General features: G+C 36.0%; 3 protein-coding genes across 4 annotated transcripts; 2 read left to right on the forward strand and 1 right to left on the reverse strand.

Moving 5' to 3' along the window:
• Positions 1–7,388: 7,388 nt before the first annotated feature.
• Positions 7,389–10,282, forward strand: LOC103319044 (receptor-like protein EIX2). 2 transcript variants are annotated; one of them, XM_089047485.1, is made up of 2 exons: positions 7,484–7,685; positions 7,874–10,282. In XM_089047485.1, exons 1-2 carry the CDS (start codon positions 7,632–7,634, stop codon positions 10,088–10,090), a joined length of 2,271 nt encoding a protein of 756 aa, XP_088903611.1. In that variant the 5' UTR covers positions 7,484–7,631; the 3' UTR covers positions 10,091–10,282. The 2 variants fall into 2 exon arrangements, with proteins under 2 accessions (XP_008218761.2, XP_088903611.1); XM_008220539.3 differs by having other exon boundaries at positions 7,389–10,282.
• Positions 10,283–11,003: 721 nt separating this feature from the next.
• LOC148919372 (ras-related protein RABD1) lies at positions 11,004–14,873 on the forward strand. Its single transcript, XM_089047488.1, has 8 exons — positions 11,004–11,157; positions 11,290–11,362; positions 11,542–11,589; positions 11,707–11,754; positions 12,306–12,377; positions 13,178–13,333; positions 14,178–14,281; positions 14,635–14,873. The coding sequence occupies exons 1-8, from the start codon at positions 11,144–11,146 to the stop codon at positions 14,723–14,725; spliced, it is 606 nt and encodes a 201-aa protein (XP_088903614.1). The 5' UTR covers positions 11,004–11,143; the 3' UTR covers positions 14,726–14,873.
• A 567-nt stretch (positions 14,874–15,440) lies between these two features.
• LOC148919373 (ras-related protein RABA2a) lies at positions 15,441–18,275 on the reverse strand. Its single transcript, XM_089047487.1, has 2 exons — positions 18,042–18,275; positions 15,441–16,269 (listed from the first exon to the last, which is right to left on the reverse strand). Exons 1-2 carry the CDS (start codon positions 18,204–18,206, stop codon positions 15,784–15,786), a joined length of 651 nt encoding a protein of 216 aa, XP_088903613.1. The 5' UTR covers positions 18,207–18,275; the 3' UTR covers positions 15,441–15,783.
• Positions 18,276–20,139: the final 1,864 nt, after the last annotated feature.

A 20,139-nucleotide genomic window follows, 5' to 3' on the forward strand; every position in this document is an offset into this window, starting at 1 on the left:
TGTATGTGAGAGGATCCTCCGTGCGGTGTAGAAGCGCGCGATTGGATGTCCTTCTCTGGGGTAATTGAGGATGCGTTCGGTAAATAGCCCGGATCGTGGCTTTGCCCGAGTTCTTTGGTGGCTCGCTGTTGCTCGCTCTCCGGCGCCGAACCTTATCGAAAGAAGCCTCATGGCCGGGTCGGCATGAGGGAGAGTCTCAGTGTTGAAGGCCGAGGGTTTAGGGTCATATTCTTCAAAACTTGGTGTGATAAGACTCGTAGTCTTCAATGGTACTACTCCCATTCTCCGAATCATCTGCACCTTCTCCATGGTAGGTGGGTGGGCTTTGGTGGGGGGCCTAGGTGTGCCACCCTTAGGACTTTGGGCTTAACATTGATGGGGATGGGTTCTTGTTGACGGTCCAATAGTCGGTCCTTGCAGTCTCTGTAAACCTTTATCGGTTCATGGGGCCGATCTTTCAGTGGGGACATTTGAAGGAGTCGCGACTTGGTTGTCTCCGGATGGAGAAGGCCTTTACCCTTGTTAAGCCTAGACTGGACTAGGCGCTGTGGTGAGAGGGCACCGGCTGGTTTGGTTGGGTGTGCTCAACATCCAGGTAACGTTATCTTTGGGAGCCCGAGACTTGAGACTTCTCTCGATTACGCTCAGGGTGCGGTAGTCATGCTCAAGCTCAACTTTCTTGGCATGAAGATCGTCGTATTTCTCGGACATCTTGGTGACACTAGCGCGAGGCGCTCCGACTGCTCGAGATTGGCATCTGTTGAAGGTTTTTTTGGAGGAGCCCTCGCGGGGTATGGTGGTGAGTGTTTTGGCTATCCTTGGTCGGCATAGCTGAGTGTGGAGTGAAGAAGAGGCGATGAGGCCTGATTGGAGAAGAAGCCAGCTGGGTTGGTAGAGAGAAATAGGATTCAAGTATCGTTTCCCACATACGGCGCCAAACTATTGATGCTCTTTTTCGGAGAGGGTCAACTTAGAGATAAAGGGTTTGTCTTCAGTTGTGGAGAAGGTGAGGACCTTTAGCAAGGGGCTAGCCTGTAGAAGACAAAGTAGGAGAAGCAATCGTTAAGCTTTGGACACCGGTGTGGTGCCTGAAGGCTCTCCGATGCTTAAGTCAGCTAAGAGTAGTAACTTTTACTAGGGTACTGTTCCCTATTTATAGGGAAGTGAAAGTGGGAGGTTTGTGTAGATTTCCGATGTGGGATTTTGTGCAAGTCGTTGTGGTGATGACATTTGCCATGGGGATTAGGTTTGGCAATTGGGAGCTTCGATAGTCGAGAGCTTCAGCAAGTGCCTGGCACCTTGGAAGAGTGTCTTCCTTCGGCAGTGGAGAAGGCGTGTCTGCCTTTAGTGCTAGTCGCTTTGAGGCTGGATATGCTCGGTTGATTATGGTGTAAACACTTTGCAATGCCCGACATTCTTTTCTTGTGCTTTTGTCTTGGTCATAGAGATATTTTGTTGTTTCCTTTTTAACTAATATGCTAACTATATAATATTAAAACTTGTAATTGTCAATTATGTCTATTTTGAAGGTGTCTTTACTCATTGGTCTTTTTTTTTAATAGGATATCAAAAGCACATGAGTACACAACACAATACACATGCATGTATTCTTTCAATAGGCTTTAAAGAAATTTGCTAAAATGTTTGCAACTACTATAAGATGACAAAGGTCACAACAGTCCCTATAAGATGTCTCTAGAAATATCAAGGGACCTAAAATTGTCTCTATTACCATTACTAGTATTTTAAGGCCCCGTTTGGTGGATTGGACTGGACTGGATTTTTCCAATTAAAATGGATTATAGTCCTAGCCGTTGTTTGATGAATCTAAATTGCACATTGGACTGGTTATGACTTCTTTTTTCTCTCCGAATAAGAATCCATCGTATGAGGGTTTTATAAACCCAAGCTGAACCACGGTTTTCAAAGCCTCCGTCTCCTCCTTCACATCTCATCGCCTTTGCTCAACGTCTTTGCTCTACGTCTCTGCCCTACGTCTTCACATCTCATCGACTCTGCTCTACGTCTTCGCCCCAAGCTAAACCACGAGTTTTTGTCATTCAATCTTTAGAAAACCCAGATTGTGCAGAAGTTTAGCATTCAGAAATCAAACTCAAGTGAGTTTTTTTTTTTGGTTCATTATGCTAATATTCTGCATTATCTTTTTAGGTTTTGATTTAGGGTTTTCTAGGGTATTTGATTTGGCGTTTTGAGGAGGAAAACATTAGATGAACACAGCCAAATCATTGCATGTTTATCAAAGGGTTGGTTTATTGAGTTCACGAACACCTCATCACACAAAAAAACAATTACATACACTGAAACTAATTCAAAATTTAGTTTGGATGACGTAAAATAACTTGAAATTTAGTTAAAAGTCGAGAATTTAAGAGAATTAAGAAATTGACAATTTCCTTGTTTGGCAACTTAAATGCGGAATTTATTAAATGATGTGAGGAAAAAATCGTGAAAATTAGGGCATCAAATTCCTGAGCTTAATTTCCACCAAAATAAGCGTCATTTTACAATTTACATAGTGCCATTTACAAAATTCGACATACATAATTCCAAACATTGAAATCTTCAATTACCAGAAATTGAAATGATGGAAATCTAAATTTCATCATTTTAGAATTCTATGTAATTTTCAATTCCTTCATCCAAAATGGAGGGTAATAGTGTGCCTTTTTCCTAGAAATCAAATAGACAGATATAGAGAAAAATCAAACTTGTAACTTAGAAAAACCAAATTCATATAGATAAAGAATGAGATCATTCCTAAATTTCGATTGAACTCCTTACTTTTGTTTTTCCTAATATTCAAGGGAAAAAAATCTAAGCTAAAATCTCAAGTCCAATAATGAAAACTTTTAATTATTTGAGCTACAAGTCATTTGCTCCACTGAACTCCTTATTCACATCTTGTTTAGGTCAGTCAACTCAAAGTAAACGATCTTGACTATGCGCCTAATCAACCCTTATTGGGGGATGATGTACCATCAGTGAATTAACTGTGGGAAGAAAAAGCAACGCTGACCGTCCCTTTCGTTTTGTCAATTTTCATATTTTTTCTCTCTTGATGTGCTTACTGTGGAAAACTAGATTGGAGCTTCCAAGCAACATCCCATCAAGCTTCAGGCAATAACACAGCAAAGAGGTCAAGTCACCACCATCAAGCTTCAGGCAATAACACGGAAAAAATCGTGAAAATCAAATTCCCGAGTTTAATTTCAACCAAAAGTAGGTGTCATTTCACAATTTTCATAGTGCCATTTACAAAATTTGACATAGATAAATCCAAACACTAAAATCTTCAACTGCCAGAAATTGAAATGATGGAAATCTAAATTCCATCATTTTAGAATTCTATGTAATTTTTAATTTCTTCATTCAAATTGAGGATAATAGTGTGCCTTTTTCCTAGAAATCCAATAGACAGATATAGAGAAAAATCAAACCTGCAACGTAGAAAAAAAGGTTCACAAAAGAAAACCCATCAAAGCAGCATCTCATATAAAAAAACACGTTAAGTCCAAAACTTTTTAATAAAAAACCCAGTGGACTATTTAAATGGCTCAAAATTACTAAATGGCCTTAAAAACAAATCAAAATTAAAAATAATCAAAATCTAAGCTAAAATCTCAAGTCCAATAATGAAAACTTTTAATTATTTGAGCTACAAGTCATTTGCTCCACTGAACTCCTTATTCACGTCTTGTTTAGGTCAGTCAACTCAAAGTAAACGATCTTGACTATGCGCCTAATCAACCCTTATTGGGGGATGATGTGCCATCAGTGAATTAACTGTGGGAAGAAAAAGGCAACGCTGACCGTCCCTTTCGTTTTGTCAATTTTCATATTTTTTCTCTCTTGATGTGCTTACTGTGGAAAACTAGATTGGAGCTTCCAAGCAACATCCCATCAAGCTTCAAGCAATAACACAGCAAAGAGGTCAAGTCACCACCGTCAAGCTTCAGGCAATAACACAGAAAAAATCGTGAAAATTAGGGCATCAAATTCCCGAGTTTAATTTCCACCAAAAGTAGGTGTCATTTCACAATTTTCATAGTGTCATTTACAAAATTTGACATAGATAAATCCAAACACTAAAATCTTCAACTGCCAGAAATTGAAATGATGGAAATCTAAATTCCATCATTTTAGAATTCTATGTAATTTTTAATTTCTTCATTCAAATGGAGGATAATAGTGTGCCTTTTCCCAGAAATCCAATAGACAGATATAGAGAAAAATCAAACCTGCAACGTAGAAAAAAAGGTTCACAAAAGAAAACCCATCAAAGCAGCATATCATATAAAAAAACACGTTAAGTCCAAAACTTTTTAATAAAAAACCCAGTGGACTATTTAAATGGCTCAAAATTACTAAATGGCCTTAAAAACAAATCAAAATTAAAAATAATCAAAATCTAAGCTAAAATCTCAAGTCCAATAATGAAAACTTTTAATTATTTGAGCTACAAGTCATTTGCTCCACTGAACTCCTTATTCACGTCTTGTTTAGGTCAGTCAACTCAAAGTAAACGATCTTGACTATGCGCCTAATCAACCCTTATTGGGGGATGATGTGCCATCAGTGAATTAACTGTTGGAAGAAAAAGGCAACGCTGACCGTCCCTTTCGTTTTGTCAATTTTCATATTTTTTCTCTCTTGATGTGCTTACTGTGGAAAACTAGATTGGAGCTTCCAAGCAACATCCCATCAAGCTTCAGGCAATAACACAGCAAAGAGGTCAAGTCACCACCGTCAAGCTTCAGGCAATAACACAGAAAAAATCGTGAAAATTAGGGCATCAAATTCCCGAGTTTAATTTCCACCAAAAGTAGGTGTCATTTCACAATTTTCATAGTGCCATTTACAAAATTTGACATAGATAAATCCAAACCCTAAAATCTTTAACTGCCAGAAATTGAAATGATGGAAATCTAAATTCCATCATTTTAGAATTCTATGTAATTTTTAATTTCTTCATTCAAATGGAGGATAATAGTGTGCCTTTTCCCAGAAATCCAATAGACAGATATAGAGAAAAATCAAACCTGCAACGTAGAAAAAAAGATTCACAAAAGAAAACCCATCAAAGCAGCCTATCATATAAAAAAACACGTTAAGTCCAAAACTTTTTAATAAAAAACCCAGTGGACTATTTAAATGGCTCAAAATTACTAAATGGCCTTAAAAACAAATCAAAATTAAAAATAACCAAAATAAAGGCCTACCAACAGACTCACCTATAATTAAACTAATTGCACATCCCAATTTCCAAAAGAATAAAAAACAACGCTCATATATACACATTTATATGTATTAACAGTTTATACTACTACACTTTTCATATGTATTAACAGTTCATACCACAACTTTCTTTGAATTTACAATTACCGAGATGATATAGCAATTGCCAAAAGAAAGTCTAATGAAAAATAAATGACATTATGCCAAAATATATCCTACATGTTATGAAAGACTAGCTTTTTTAAATCTTAGTCATTTGCTCCACTGAACTTGAACTCCTTATTCACGTCTTATTTAAGTCAGTCAACTTGAAGTAAACAATCAGTGATCGTCCCTTTCGTTTTGTCAATTTTCATATTTTTTTGTCTCTCTTGACGTGCTTACTTTGGCAAACTAGATTGGAGCTTCCAAGCAACATCCCATCAAAGCTCCAGGCAATAACACAGCAAAGAGGTCAAGTCACCACCGTCAATAACAACTTTCACTATCATTGTGGGGTTGTTCATAGAAAATAGGGGATGCTCTGATACCTCAGATACCATGCTAAGATTTTAAAGTGACTGACCCTTGGTTCATTTACTAGCAACATTGATATTGTCCTCAACTTAACTACATGTTTAGTAAGTGTGGAGTTTTATACAATTGGCCTCGATGTTATTAGGAGTGGAGCCATTTATTATATGATGACTTTCTATTTTGTTAAGTATCCGATGTGGGACTTTGTGTATTCTTCAATATCTTTGTTACAACCTCTGCAATTAAGCCATTGTGTTGGTTTATGGGAGAAGAGTTTTAGGAAATGGTTGGTTTAGTGTTTAGGACAATAGCTTAATTTGGAATGGAAAACTTTTGAAAGGGTAACAAAGTAGTTTTATTAGAATGAAGTAGGAAAGGTACAAGGCCTTAGATATAGGACAGCTGTAGTTTTCAGCTTGATTACTTGAGTTGGCTGTAGGCATATTTATACAGATGCTAAGTTGGCAATTTTGCTTGGACAAGTCGGTTGCATAGTAACCGACTTATCTAAAGTCATTTTTAGCCACCAGTTAGTCTTATAATTCTAGAATTCTCTAGTTACAATTACAATAGAATTCTCTAAAATTTTCTAGTTTTACCACACAAGTGTGCACTAATATTTAACACATTGATTGGCCTACAACGACAAAATGAAGACAATCTGAAGTTTATCAACCAATCAAAATTATTTTTCATTGAAAACATTCCAAGCTCGTGAGAAAAGAGGACTTTAATGATAAATTATGTGTTACAAAATAGTTGAAGGGAAATGCTAACAACCTTCTCTCTAACCTTCTCTTTTGAACCTTCTCTCTTCTCTTCATGACATGTGTCACTTCTCTTTCACTTAAATCAATGTTTTTAATTACAAAAAAAATATTAATTGTGTTTCCATATTTGCCCTTGATAAACTAGTCCAATTCTCCTGTTTCTTTTATCAACGTGGAAAACACAAAAACTAATTCTTAAAGATAAAGCAAAAATCATACCCCAAAAAAAAAAAAAAACCACGCTGCAAACCCCTTCCTTCCCACCACGGAAGGGTTTCTTTGCCAGTGGGGTGGAAGAGAGAGAGAGAGAGAGAGAGAGAGAGAGAGAGGAAATGAGGCTTTGTGGCAAGGAGGAGAGGGTTTTTGGGGTGGGGTGGAAGACGAGGTTGGGTGTGGAGCTTTGGTGGCTGTTCACTTTCTGCGTTCGGTTACTTCTTTTAGTTTATGCGTTCACAACTTTAATTTTTTTTATTTTAAAATTTCATATTTCCACACTTATCCAATTTTTTTATTTTTTTATATTTTTTGGGGTCTAAGTTTTGTTCTATCTTTAAGAATTAGTTTTTGTGTTTTCCACAATGATAAAAGAAATAGGAGAATTGGACTGGTTTATTAAGGACAAATATGGAAGCACAATAAATATTTTTTCTATAATTAAAAACATTGATTTAAGTGAAGGAGAAGTGACACATGCCATGCAGAGAATAGAGAAGGTCTAAAAATCTAGCATTAGGGGAAAAGTAAATGATATTCTATTCTATGTGAGAAGAGAAGATCCCGTTTGGACACGTCCTCCCCCAAAGATGTATAAATAGCACTGTAGATGACTCATTATTGCTCACAGAGTAAGTATTTAGCTCATGAATATGGGTAGCACTGTTGTCAGGTTTCTAAGCATTGCAACCTTATTTACCATTTGCTTATTATTATGCAATGCAAATCTGAGTGCGCCTTGCAAACAAAATGAGAGACGAGCACTTTTGAAGTTTAAGCACGATCTTGAAGATCCTTCAAATCAGCTTTCATCTTGGGCTGGTGAAGGAGATTGTTGCAATTGGGCGGGAGTTGTCTGCGACAATTTAACAGGTCATGTCCTCGAGCTTCACCTTGCTGGATATATGCCTTTCACCCCGTCTTTCAGTGGTAAGATAAATCCATCTCTACTCAATTTAACGCATCTTACCTACTTGGATCTAAGCAACAATGATTTTGAAGGAATGCAGATTCCTAGCTTCTTAGGTTCTCTCAAAAGTTTAAGATATCTTAACCTCTCATACTCCTCGTTCGTCGGATTAATTCCTCATCAATTGGGAAATCTAACGAGTCTACAGGTTCTTGATCTGGGCGATTATTCGGAACGGGAGGTTGAGAGCCTTCAATGGATTTCTGGTCTTTCTCAATTGCAACACTTGGACATGAGTGGTGCAAATCTTAGCAAAGCATCTGATTGGTTGCGGGTGACAAACACACTCCCGTCTTTGGTAGAGAACTTGGATATGTCTCGTTGTGGACTTTATCACATACCTGGTGGTATTGCCAACATGACTAATCTTAAATTCCTTTATCTCGATCTCAACTCTATCAGTTCTATACCTAAATGGTTGTACAGGCTTAGCCATCTTCAGTCCCTAAGTCTTTCCTCCAATTCTTTTCATGGTGAGATCTCGTCTTCCCTTGGAAACCTCACATCCATTGTCAATCTTGATATTTCGTCGAACAATCTCAATGGAAGCGTGTCAGAAATTTTTGAAAGTTTTTCTAGGCGTACTTCAGGTCAAATAGAGTCATTGAGTCTATCATCGAACGATCTTTCTGGCCATTTAACAGATAAGCTTGATCATTTTGAAAAGTTGCGCGTCCTTGATCTTGCTAGTAACTCAATATCAGGTCCCCTTCCACCGTCCTTTGGCAATCTGTCATGCCTAGAAGTTTTGAGAATTGATGATAATAATTTAACAGGTGTTGTCTCTCAACTACATTTCACCAATCTTAAAAAATTGGTGCAATTTGAAGCAAGTGGAAACTCATTGACTCTTGAAACTACTCCACACTGGCTTCCTCCATTTCAACTTTCTATTTTGGATTTAAATTATTGGCATCTGGAGCCATCGGAATTGCCCATGTGGCTTCAGAGTCAAACGCAGTTGGAGATTCTTATCATGCCCAACACAAGAATTTCAGGTACCATTCCGACTTGGTTTTGGAACTTTTCTTCCCAATTATGGTGTATTGATCTCTCTGAAAATAAATTGTATGGTGAGGTTCCACATGTATTTCCCAGTTCGCCGTCTCTGGTTATTCTCTTAGGTTCTAACCAGTTCAATGGTTCATTACCTCTTGTTTCATCAACAGTGGGGTTACTAGATCTTTCCAACTCATCGTTTTCTGGAACGCTCTTTCACTTCTTCTGTAATAATAATAGTGAACCAAAGGCACTTTCATTTCTTCATCTGGACAACAATCTTCTATCTGGAAAAATTCCTGAGTGTCTCAGAAACTGGAAAAAGTTGTCAGCTGTAAATTTAGATAGCAACAATTTAATTGGGAATATTCCAAGGTCTTTGGGCTACTTACTCTCCCTCGAATTCTTGGACTTGCGCAATAATCACTTGCATGGGGAGTTGCCTCCATATCTAAAGAAATGTACAGATTTGACTATTCTTGACCTTAGTTACAATAAGTTTCTAGGAAAGATACCAATGTGGATTGGAACAAGCCTTTCAAATTTGAGGGTTCTCAGCCTTCGTTCAAATCAGTTTCATGGCCACATTCCGTACAAGCTTTGCGATCTCACATATCTCCAAATATTGGACCTCGCACATAACAATCTCTCAGGAAGAATGCCAAGGTGTTTGCACAATTTTACAGCAATGACCATCTCTTCAGAAAATACCCTCCCTATAGACTCGCTTAGAGAGAATGCAAACGTGGTGACAAAAGGCAGAGAAGTGAAATATGGAAGCAGTCTTCTTAGCTTGGCAATTAGTTTGGACCTTTCAGACAACATTATCTCTGGAGAAATCCCTGAAGAACTTACCAGCCTCATCTACTTGCAGTCGGTGAATTTGTCTTATAATCTTTTGAGTGGAAGAATCCCTCCCAAGATTGGTGATATGAGAAGGTTAGAATCTCTTGATTTGTCCAGGAATCAACTTTGTGGTCAAATTGCTCCAAGTATGTCACGTTTGACATTTCTCAGTGCCTTGAACTTGTCCTACAACAATTTGACAGGCGAGATTCCGAAAAGTACTCAACTTCAGAGTTTGGATCAATCCAGTTTTATTGGTAATAAACTTTGTGGCCCTCCACTTGAAGTGAACTGCAGTAATACCAACGGGACAGTGCCACCGGTAGCAGATCAGAAACACGGAGGAAGTGATTTGCTTGAAGACGGTTGGTTCTATCTGAGCTTGGGACTAGGATTTCTGTTCGGTTTTTGGAGTGTTCTTGGTTCGTTGTTGTTGAACTTGCCATGGAGCATTGTCTTTTCTCGGTTCCAAAATAGCATTGTAAAGAAGCTTTATGGGGTAATTGTTGAACATTTTTAACTATTTCTGCAGGTGGATTGACCTTGGTTTGTTCTTTTAGATGTTATCGTTTCCAAAATTTTAAGAGATGCTTTAGATAGGATGTACTTTTCTTGGATATTGATGCTTGTAATTAGGGTCAGGCTTTAAGTCCCCCCTTCTTTGGTAATTGTTTTTTTTTTTTACTGATAATGTTATGTTTTAAAAGTGTTATTTTATTCTTAAAAAATTCGAAACTTTTACATTGTGACTCTTTAGCTGGAGAATTCTGGATCAACCACTGTCCACATATCACCTTTTTGACACTTTTGTTTTTTTCCCCTAAAATCGATCTATGCTCTCGTTAGCTCTCTCCCAGACTCCCTTCCTCAATTCCCTAGCATATTATTCATATAGGTGAATGTACATGTCACTTTTGGGTCATCTGTGATCGGGTTGGTACGCCAAGCATCCCTTGTGCGTCAAATTATATACGACATGTCAACACTCTTCAAAAAAGCTCCAAGCATAAGTCGACCCCGAAAAAAAAATTCTAAATAAAGTTACAATATCATAGGACAACATTTACATGGCTTTGGCGAAAAAAAAAAAAAAGAAGAAGATGAAATTGAAATTTTTGGTAAAATTTAGTGAGAAAAATATATTTAACCAAGTAACTTAATGGAAACTAACAACAAATCTATAAATTATAAACTTTGAATAATTTAGTGACCAATTTAGTTAAAAAAAATTCAATTACCAAATTAAAATTTCGTGTAAAACTCAATAACTAAACTTCATTTTATAACTTGAACTTGAGATCACTTTTATTATTGGTAGTTGATTTGTTAATTAAAGTTTGATCATTGTGATTTTCTTTGTACAAAGGTACAATGCAATCGGACCAAAAATAGCAAGAATTAAATTAAACTAAATTAAATTACGACTTTAGCGTGGGGACGTAGGCACAGCTAGTCTCCAGTCTTTGACGGGTGGGGTGAGGTAAAGAACTTCTCTCTTTCTCTCTCCCTCTAAAGTTGAAAGCCCCAAAAACCAAAACTCCCTCGACATTTTCCGACTGCAACTCAATCAATCATGAGCAACGAATAGTAAGCTAAATTATTTTCCTTCTTCCCAAACATCCCCTTTCTCTTATTTTCCCTCCCTTTTCTTTCAGTTTTCTTCACGTGCCTAAATTATCTTACGATTTTCTTTTCTTTGTTTTTATTTTTGGTATTTAGCGATTATCTGTTCAAGCTTTTGCTAATTGGGGACTCGTCCGTTGGAAAATCTTGCTTGCTTCTCAGATTTGCTGTGAGTGTCTTCCTTCCACCTTTTCTGTTTCTCCCTTAGATAACAATTATGCTATTTTTTATTCCTTTTTCAATAATAATGGAAATAGCCCAGTGAAGAAATTTTAGGGTTTTGAGATTAATGTTTCTGTAATTAGTGCTCAAATTAATACTTCTTTTAATTTCATTTATTGCTTTCAGGATGACTCCTATGTAGACAGCTACATAAGCACCATTGGAGTTGATTTTGTGAGTAGATATATCTGTACATTTATTTATGTTTATGTATATATAAATGTAAATGTATTTGTGCACTTACCTTTGGTGTTTATGGTTTATTTGCTGACATTTTCTGTCAATTTTCAGAAAATCAGAACAGTGGAGTTGGATGGGAAGACAGTCAAGCTGCAGATTGTGAGTAGAAGTTGCTCTGTGTAATACATGGGTCCTTTGGTCGTATTAAATGAAAATACTTGTTTTTGGTATGGGGGGCGCAATTAGTTTTGCATGTATGCTTTGATAAATTGAAATCTATTGTTATGGGTCTATTTTGGGTCTCAAATAAATTGGCAGGGTTTTATTTCTATTTTGGATTTCTGGTAGACATTGTTCTCAGTATTTGATAAGCTTAGGATGTAACTGCACTTTGTTAGCTCTCTATTCGCATGCTTTTTCTTTACGAAATTCTTGTTGAACAGTTAAACTTAACTAGAAATCATTTTGTTTCAAAACATTTGCAAATTGTATGTATGCGTTGTGAAAGAATTGTTCTAACTAAAACTAAATCTAAACCTTTTAAGTTAACCGAGTCTTTCCTACAGAGATCAGTAGAAGTATCAAAATTGACAAGGGAATGTTATGTGTGATGCCTCATGGAAAACTAAACAGACTGTTCAATTACTCTTGCTCACTGATAGATGAACATTCTGTTGGCAATTAACGTTGCTGCTTTTTCTGTCATTTAGTGGGATACTGCTGGACAGGAGCGATTCAGGACTATAACAAGCAGTTACTACCGAGGAGCACACGGGATAATTGTAAGATTTGCATGTTTGCTTTTATTTTTCTCAAGCCTTTTGGTGTAACTGAAGTTGTTTTATTTATTATAAACTATGGTAAGTCTACTGTTAATCTGAGTTTAAATTTACTTTCCGCGATTATGCTCTAGTCCATGAACATGAACTGAATATTTATTGGACCTTGATTTTGTTGACAGAAAGTTTTGGTCTTTGAAATTGTTAAAGCCAAGTGCTAGAATGACTATACTGGAAAAGTTCTTAGATTGAAATTTTGGATATGAATGAATGAGTATCTCATCAGTTTATGATGCCAATTTCATTGGAATTATGTGTATGGAATACAAGTTGCAAATTAGTGGTAAGTGAGTGGGTTGGACGTTTCTATATTGTATTGCTGCATGACCACATGGTTTGATGAAAGAATGGTGAAAAAGCATGGATGGACCTTGTAAAGGACTTGCGGGCTCACTAAATTTCTGCAGTTGATTTGCATTATCAGGTTACCTGAGAATGTTATAATTGTTGATGCAGTTTACTGTTACCTCTGTATATATTTTATTTTCTTTAAATCAAAGAGTGAAAGGTTATGTTAACTATCTTTCTTTCCTTTCTATGTTAAAATCAGTAGTGGATGAAAGTGACTTCTTTTGAAGCTATTCTGCAACATTAACTATGTCACTTTCGGATCTTACCACCATTGGAAAAACTAGTATCTTATATTGATGAGCAAGATGAAGTGGTAGTTTCTCAAAATAATATGTGTGAGTTCACTTTTTCCTGTGTATGAAAGAGTCTTAATTCTATTGGAACTGCCACAGATTGTCTATGATGTTACTGAGATGGAGAGCTTCAACAATGTTAAGCAGTGGCTGAATGAGATTGACAGATATGCAAGTGACAGTGTGTGCAAACTTCTAGTCGGAAATAAGTGTGATTTAGTTGAGAACAAGGTTGTTGACACACAAACGGCCAAGGTACAAATTGTAGTTTAGTTGCCTGAACATTTGTCAATCCAATTTTAGAAAGTGTAAAAATTGTGTTTTTTCCCTTTAAATGTTCATTTTGGTGACTGCACTCTTTGGGCAATTAATATGCTCACTCACCTAAATGCATCAAACCCGTTCCATGAAATTGGTAAGCTACAGGCATGTTTGTTATGTTTTACCTTTTGTATCTATATGCATGTCCCATTATGACTCCATTGCGCATACTTAATGGATATTTGACTTGCTAATTTGTTACTTCAGACCTCAAGATTGACTTCATGCTTTGCATTATGTTATGGTCAATAACACTGTATTACATGTTGGAATTGCTGTGCTTTTGTTGTGTATGACTAATAGGATCCATTTTCTATGGAATTAATACTCAATCCTTGCTTCAGTTTTCAACTATCAAATTAGAAAAGAATCCATATTCTGGTTATTTTTAGTTCATATTAGAATGGCATATATAAAATCTTCTTTGATATGAAGAAGTGTAGCTCCAAGTTTTCGTATTATCAGAGTGGGTGTTCCACATTGAAGCTCCTGGGGATACTTTTCTGGTCAGATGCTCCTCATGACCCTCAGATTGTATATAAATTGTTTAGTTGGGGACAGTTATTATGTAGGGTTGGCACTGATGAAAATATAATCTTGCTGATTAAGATGTCTATGAATAAGAATGATATTTGTCTTAGTTGTTGATGCCAATTTGGCTGCCAAACGTACTTACAAATGCAATTCAAGTAAATTTTGAACATATATAGACTGACAATTGTGATAATTGCTTGCTGAGGCTTAACTTTTGTTTCTCGTGTTTACTGACTCGCTGTAGGCTTTTGCTGATGAACTTGGGATCCCTTTCCTCGAGACAAGTGCTAAAGACTCCATCAATGTTGAGCAGGCTTTCTTAACAATGGCTAACGAGATAAAGAAAAAGTAAAACCACTAGTCAACTCTTTCATGCTATGATCACTTGCTTGAGACTTTCTTGTTATAAACTCCCCTCCCAGAATTTCTGCTCCAAAGATAATCGTAAAATATCTGGGTAAAAACTATGTTGCATGTTTCTTCTTTCAACTACCCTAAAAGAAAAGGAGGCTGATATTTCAGAAACATCTTGTTGAGGTTCATAATTGACATTTGAGTTGATAGGGGGTAGATGTGTAAATATGTAGTCATCCCCTTTGCAGTAAATTTTTTTTTTTGGGTTTCAATTTGTTTACTAGATTGTGGTTTTACTTGCTAGTAGTCTCTTAAGTTGGTAACTTTTTTTTTCTTTGCTTTTGCAGAATGGGCAGCCAACCAACAGCTAACAAGTCGAGCGGAACTGTTGAAATGAAGGGTCAGCCGATTCAGCAGAATGGCAATTGTTGTGGTTAGCCATTCCCAGTATCAAATCTGTTATAAAATTGCAAGACAGTGGAACTGTGTTGACTGAATTGTCATGTGGATGTTTCAGAAACTTGTAAAATATTGCCTAGCTTGAATTCTTATCTATGGGAAAATTCGAATTAGAACAGTTAGATGATGATGATGGGTACACCAACTATGACCATTGAAAGGAAGAAGTCTCGCTGCAGGAAGGTGGAAAATTCGAATTAGAACAGTTAGATGATGATGATGGGTACTACATGCCTGCAAACTCAATAGTTGTCAAAATTAGTTTATAACCATGCCACATGCCGGTCACATGAAGGTCACATGAAGATTACAAAGTTGATGTGAATTGATGAAGTTGAAACTGTAGACACTGAAGTGGAAAATGATCCTAATTATAAACGCAAAATTTTTTAACTAAATTTAATTAGTCCGAGTAAGAAATGTAGGGTTGGAAGGGTTTTTAATTTAGAAGTGGGACTTCTATTAACATGCTACCTTGAATCGAGTGAGTTATGCAATTCAATCCAGTGCTAGGCACCAAACGTTAGGTTGTGCTTCATGCACATGATGGTTTCTTTCATTCGGTTCAAATTGGTAATTGGGGTTACGAAAACCAACTGCAATATTATATGGAAGTCATACAATGAACAAGGAGAACTGGGTTGGTAATCCAAAAAAATCAGTTTGTTCAGGTACTTGTCCAAAACAAAGAAAATCTTGAGAACGGTTTGTAATAGCATATTTTGAAGGCAAAGCTTCCTGTGTAAAAGGGCAAACATCACTTTGGCTCCGACCAGTGAAGTATTTCTACAATACAATCCAAACCTCCTGAGGCTTCATGTTCGACGTACCATCCATCTATATACCTAATGAAATATATCCCTTACGGAAAAATTCCGGGCAACAGATAACAAATTATAGTTCAAACGAGGAAGGAATAAGCCAAAAAGGGCAACAACAAAAAAAGAAAAAAAAAGAGCTTAAATTATAACCCACAAACAGATGGAAGAATCGGAAAGAGGAAGACAACAAAAACAGGAAAACTCAAAACTTAATCTTCAGGATGAAGAACAGCAAGTCTTCTTTGTATTGACCTCTGATCCTCCAGTGACTGCAATAGTCTTCCCTTCTTTAATGCTTGCAGGTGTTGGCTCATCTGATGAAAGAGACTTCTTGCTAATAATCCGGTATATCTCTGCAAGAATTGTCTGGAAAGCCTTCTCAACGTTGATTGCTTCAAGAGCAGATGTTTCAATAAATGAAAGGCCTTCTTTTTCGGCGTAACCCTGGGCATCTTCTGTGGCAACCGCACGTAGATGCTTCAGATCAGTCTTGTTCCCAATCATCATGATCACAATGTTTGAGTCAGCATGGTCTCTCAATTCCTTCAGCCACCTGCTCACATTCTCAAATGTTGTTGGTTTTGTTACATCATAGACAAGTAGAGCTCCCAGGGCGCCTCTATAGTAGGCACTAGTAATGGCTCTATATCGCTCCTGTCCTGCTGTGTCCCATATCTGAGCTTTCACAGTTCTTCCCTCAACCTGACAAAGAGAACAGATGAGTACTCATCTTTTAATAAAATACACCAGGAAAGCTCAGTTCTTAAAAAGATAATTGAAGGCAAGAACTCAAGAGCTGGAAAATATTGTGGAAGATGACAGATTAGGATAAAATCTGAGGAAATTGTTAACTTTTGTGTATTTGTATTGTAAAATATGTGAAAATTTGTGTATTTGCGTTGCGTAATGGATAAATAATCATTGAGGATCACTGAGGTATCAAGTCTTTATGAAGTGTAAGCTTGAATATTGCCTTTCATCCACTCAAGTCAGGATGCTTTTGCACGAGGGAGAGCTTTTCGACGTGATTCTAATTGCAAATGAGGTGGTGGACGATAGAGGTGATACTTTGGTTGGATGAACCCGACCAATCCAAACTTTGGACAACTTGGGGAAGAATATTTAGAAAGTTCAAAAAGCACGAACATAATCTCTAAACTTGGGTAAAAAGTTGGGGAAACATAAGAAGAGGAATCTCCAACACAAGCAACTTGAGCAACTTATACATGAATGTTAATACATATTCATATATGAGGAAGGACCGAGAGGGTTTAGGATTGAGCATCTAGGGATTTTAACAAATGGTGGTTTTTTGGATTGACCTAGGGATTTTAGATGGCCTTTTAGAAGCAAAAGGGTTTGGCAAAAGATAAAGAGAGTGATGCAAAATTATTTGAAATCTGTGAATTTTTTGGTGATGATGAACGGACGGCCAAGGGAGAAATTTGAAGCATCTAAAACCTATGGCAGGGTGATTCCTTATAAGCCTTTTTGCTTACTCTGGCATTATGCTTCAAGCGGTTAGCTGAGAGAGTGCTAAAGCCTTGAAGAGCTCTCTATTGGAAAGGGCCTTTCAGTGGATATGGATGGAGGGGCTTTCAATTGGTTGGGGTGTCAGGAGGTGCAGTTTGTTGACAATATCTTCTTTTGTTTTTGGGGATGGGAAGGTGTTTTTTTTTTTTGGTTACAAGGAGGGCCGAAGCCCAAGAGAAAACCAAAAAGAAAACTACACTGGGACAAGCCTAGCAGTGGTTTTAAATCTAGTGCTTATCTTGCTATTAAATGTTTGTTCTAGTATTTCTGTTTCCTTTAAAGGTGTAAAAAACTGTTTAAATCAGAATCTTTATGAAGCTAAAATTTTCGTATTCCGAAAGTGGAAACTGAGTTTTTTTCTTTCTTTGTTTTTCAAAATTAAAGGCCGGTATATAAATTTGGTGTCAACATAAAATGTCACGTCAAAAGAGAAACTGATTAGCACTAACACTATTAGATAAACAATTCTATGCGCGTTGTTTCTCTTGATTAATTTCTCTTGTTTCAGTAAAAATACACTCCATCTTTATTCCACATTGTTCAATTCTTGAACTAAGAATAATAATAAACTAACTATATGCTCCGCTTAGATTTCAAAATAAACAGTAACCAGATCAAAAAATTGAGCTTGGTCCTCTATAGAGTGAAGAAAACACAAAATTGAATCCCTCGCCAAGATTTCAACAAACTGATTACTATAACCAAGAAAACTAGCAGATCTGCAACAATTTCACATTATACAAATTGAAAACCAATCCAGATCCTAGTTCACTTACGCATTTCTAACAAAATCCAGATCCAAATTCAATCAAAAAAAGCATTAGAAAACAAGCATAAAGAACGAGATCAAATCCGGTTTCGTAACAAATACAACCAAAATTGGGTGTGTGGGTGTGTAGATAGTGTATATTTACAGGAATAAAGAGAGAAAAATGGTGGACCTGGAGAGTACGGGTGGCAAACTCGACGCCAATGGTGGACTTGGACTCCAAGCAGAACTCGTTGCGAGTAAATCGGGAGAGGAGGTTCGATTTCCCTACGCCCGAATCGCCGATTAATACTACTTTGAACAAATAATCGTACTCCTCGTCCGGTCTTCTCGCCATATCTCTCTCTTTCCTTCTCCCCTGTTTTTTTCTTTTCTTTCTTATTTTCGAATTATTTTCTTTATTTCTTACTAAAACAAGAAGAAAGAAGAAGAAGAAGCAGAAGATGCGTGTGGGTCCGAGGAAAAATCAAAAGCGGTGATGTGGGTTGGTTGGCATTTTGCAGAGATAGTTTTTTGAGTCCAAAATGCCCCTGCCAGTTAAAGTTTTGCCCCAAATGACCCTGCCAATTTTAATGGTGGGTTCCTCTCTTGTTTACACTGGAAAGAAGGGTAGAAAGGGAAACGAAAATAAGAAGAATGGAAAGACATTTTTGAGCAATTCTGAAGCCTGTCTGCATGATTGCGTCATGCTTATACATGTGAAAACAGTTGTCACATGTCTTCTTTATTTTTTTTGTCCAAAAAAATATGTCTTCTTTATTTATTTATATATATATATAGCAAAAGACAGAAAATGAAAAAACATTCAAAATATCAAAAAATACTCTTGATTAATGTAAATATTAAGAATTGAAATTATTAATTTAATAAGGATAATATGGTAAATTCACACTTTTTCATATTAAAAAAATAAAAAATAAAAATAAAAATCAGATAATGGATCATATTTTTATGGAACACAACTACTAGTCTACCCATTATCTTTTTTAATTCTAAAATAGATTATTTTTTTTTTTAAACGCCTCTCGTAAGGGTGGAAGCGCATGCGAAGAGACTAGTTTATTTTGGTTGGGAAGAATATGAGCTCCTGCGTTTGAATCTCCCCTCACTAATATCGCTTTAATCTATATATATAAGCAAAAGGTAGAGAATAATGAAACATTCAAAATATCAAAAAATACCCTTGATTAATGTAAACATTAAGAATTGAAATTATTAATTAAATGAGAATAATATGGTAAATTCACACTTTTTCATATTTAAAAAATTAAAATTAAAAGAAAAATCATATAATTGATCTTATTTTAATGAAACACAACTATCCATTGTCTTTTTTAATTCTAAAATAAATTTAAATTATTTTAAATAAATATTATAAAAAAATAAAATAAAAAAACCTTTCGCGCACACACAAAATTTCAATAGTGGGACATAATGGATCAACAAAAGCCGTCAATTTTATAGATGGTGAACCAACAAAATTAATGCATTTAAGGGTATTACGCATGGTAAAGGGCTTGTAGCTAAAGTAGTTAAGAATATTTATCAATACATTCTTAGGTCCTAAGTTCGACTCTCATTTTCTCAAATATCGCTTGTATTAAATAAAAAAAATAAAAATAAGTGTTGCGGACGAAGTTGTCATATAAGACAAATGGTTCAAATATTTATTATCTACATTTATAAAGCAAAAGACAGAGAATGATGAAACATTCAAAATACCAGAAAATACCCTTGGTTAATTCAAATATTAATATTGAAATTATTAATTAAATTAAGATAATATGGTAAATTCATATTTTTATATTAAAAAATTAAAATTAAAAACAAAATCAAATAGGTCCTACTTTTATGGAACATAACTGTCCATGCTATCTTTTCTTAATTCTAAAAATAAAATAAAAAATAAAAAATAAAACCAATTGGCACATGCATGAAGGGGCTAGTATGATAATTATGATGACTGAAAAAAAAAATTTGTCCAAGATAATTTATAAGCAAATAAAAATAGTATAAGTACCTCCAATGCTATCACTGTCAAATAAAAGTCAATAACCTTGAGCTTGTGGCTCCCGCCAAATTTGCACTCCCATTATCCCATATGCCCATGCTCTACGCATTCATTAAGTCCCATGTCATTCTCATTTACCTCTCCATGCTCACCCAATTTATATCACATCTAGAGACTATACCTAATTTTTCCTTTTTCTTTCACGTAAGTATAAGGTTTATCTAAAATTTAGGAATGACATGACATCTTTCACGAAAAA

This window comes from Prunus mume, linkage group LG2 (genome assembly GCF_029339155.1).
Source record: "Prunus mume cultivar Tortuosa linkage group LG2, ASM2933915v1, whole genome shotgun sequence".
NCBI lineage: Eukaryota > Viridiplantae > Streptophyta > Magnoliopsida > Rosales > Rosaceae > Prunus > Prunus mume.

Excerpts from the sequence above, each read along its gene's own strand:
- LOC148919372 (XM_089047488.1), top strand. Across the intron at positions 11,363-11,541 it reads GCTTGCTTCTCAGATTTGCT|GATGACTCCTATGTAGACAG; the intron begins GTGAGTGTCTTC and ends TATTGCTTTCAG. Across the intron at positions 13,334-14,177 it reads TTGACACACAAACGGCCAAG|GCTTTTGCTGATGAACTTGG; the intron begins GTACAAATTGTA and ends GACTCGCTGTAG.
- LOC103319044 (XM_008220539.3), top strand. The coding sequence starts at position 7,403 with ATGAATATGGGTAGCACTGTTGTCAGGTTTCTAAGCATTGCAACCTTA.
- LOC148919373 (XM_089047487.1), bottom strand. The coding sequence starts at position 18,206 with ATGGCGAGAAGACCGGACGAGGAGTACGATTATTTGTTCAAAGTAGTA. Across the intron at positions 16,270-18,041 it reads TTGCCACCCGTACTCTCCAG|GTTGAGGGAAGAACTGTGAA; the intron begins GTCCACCATTTT and ends TCTCTTTGTCAG.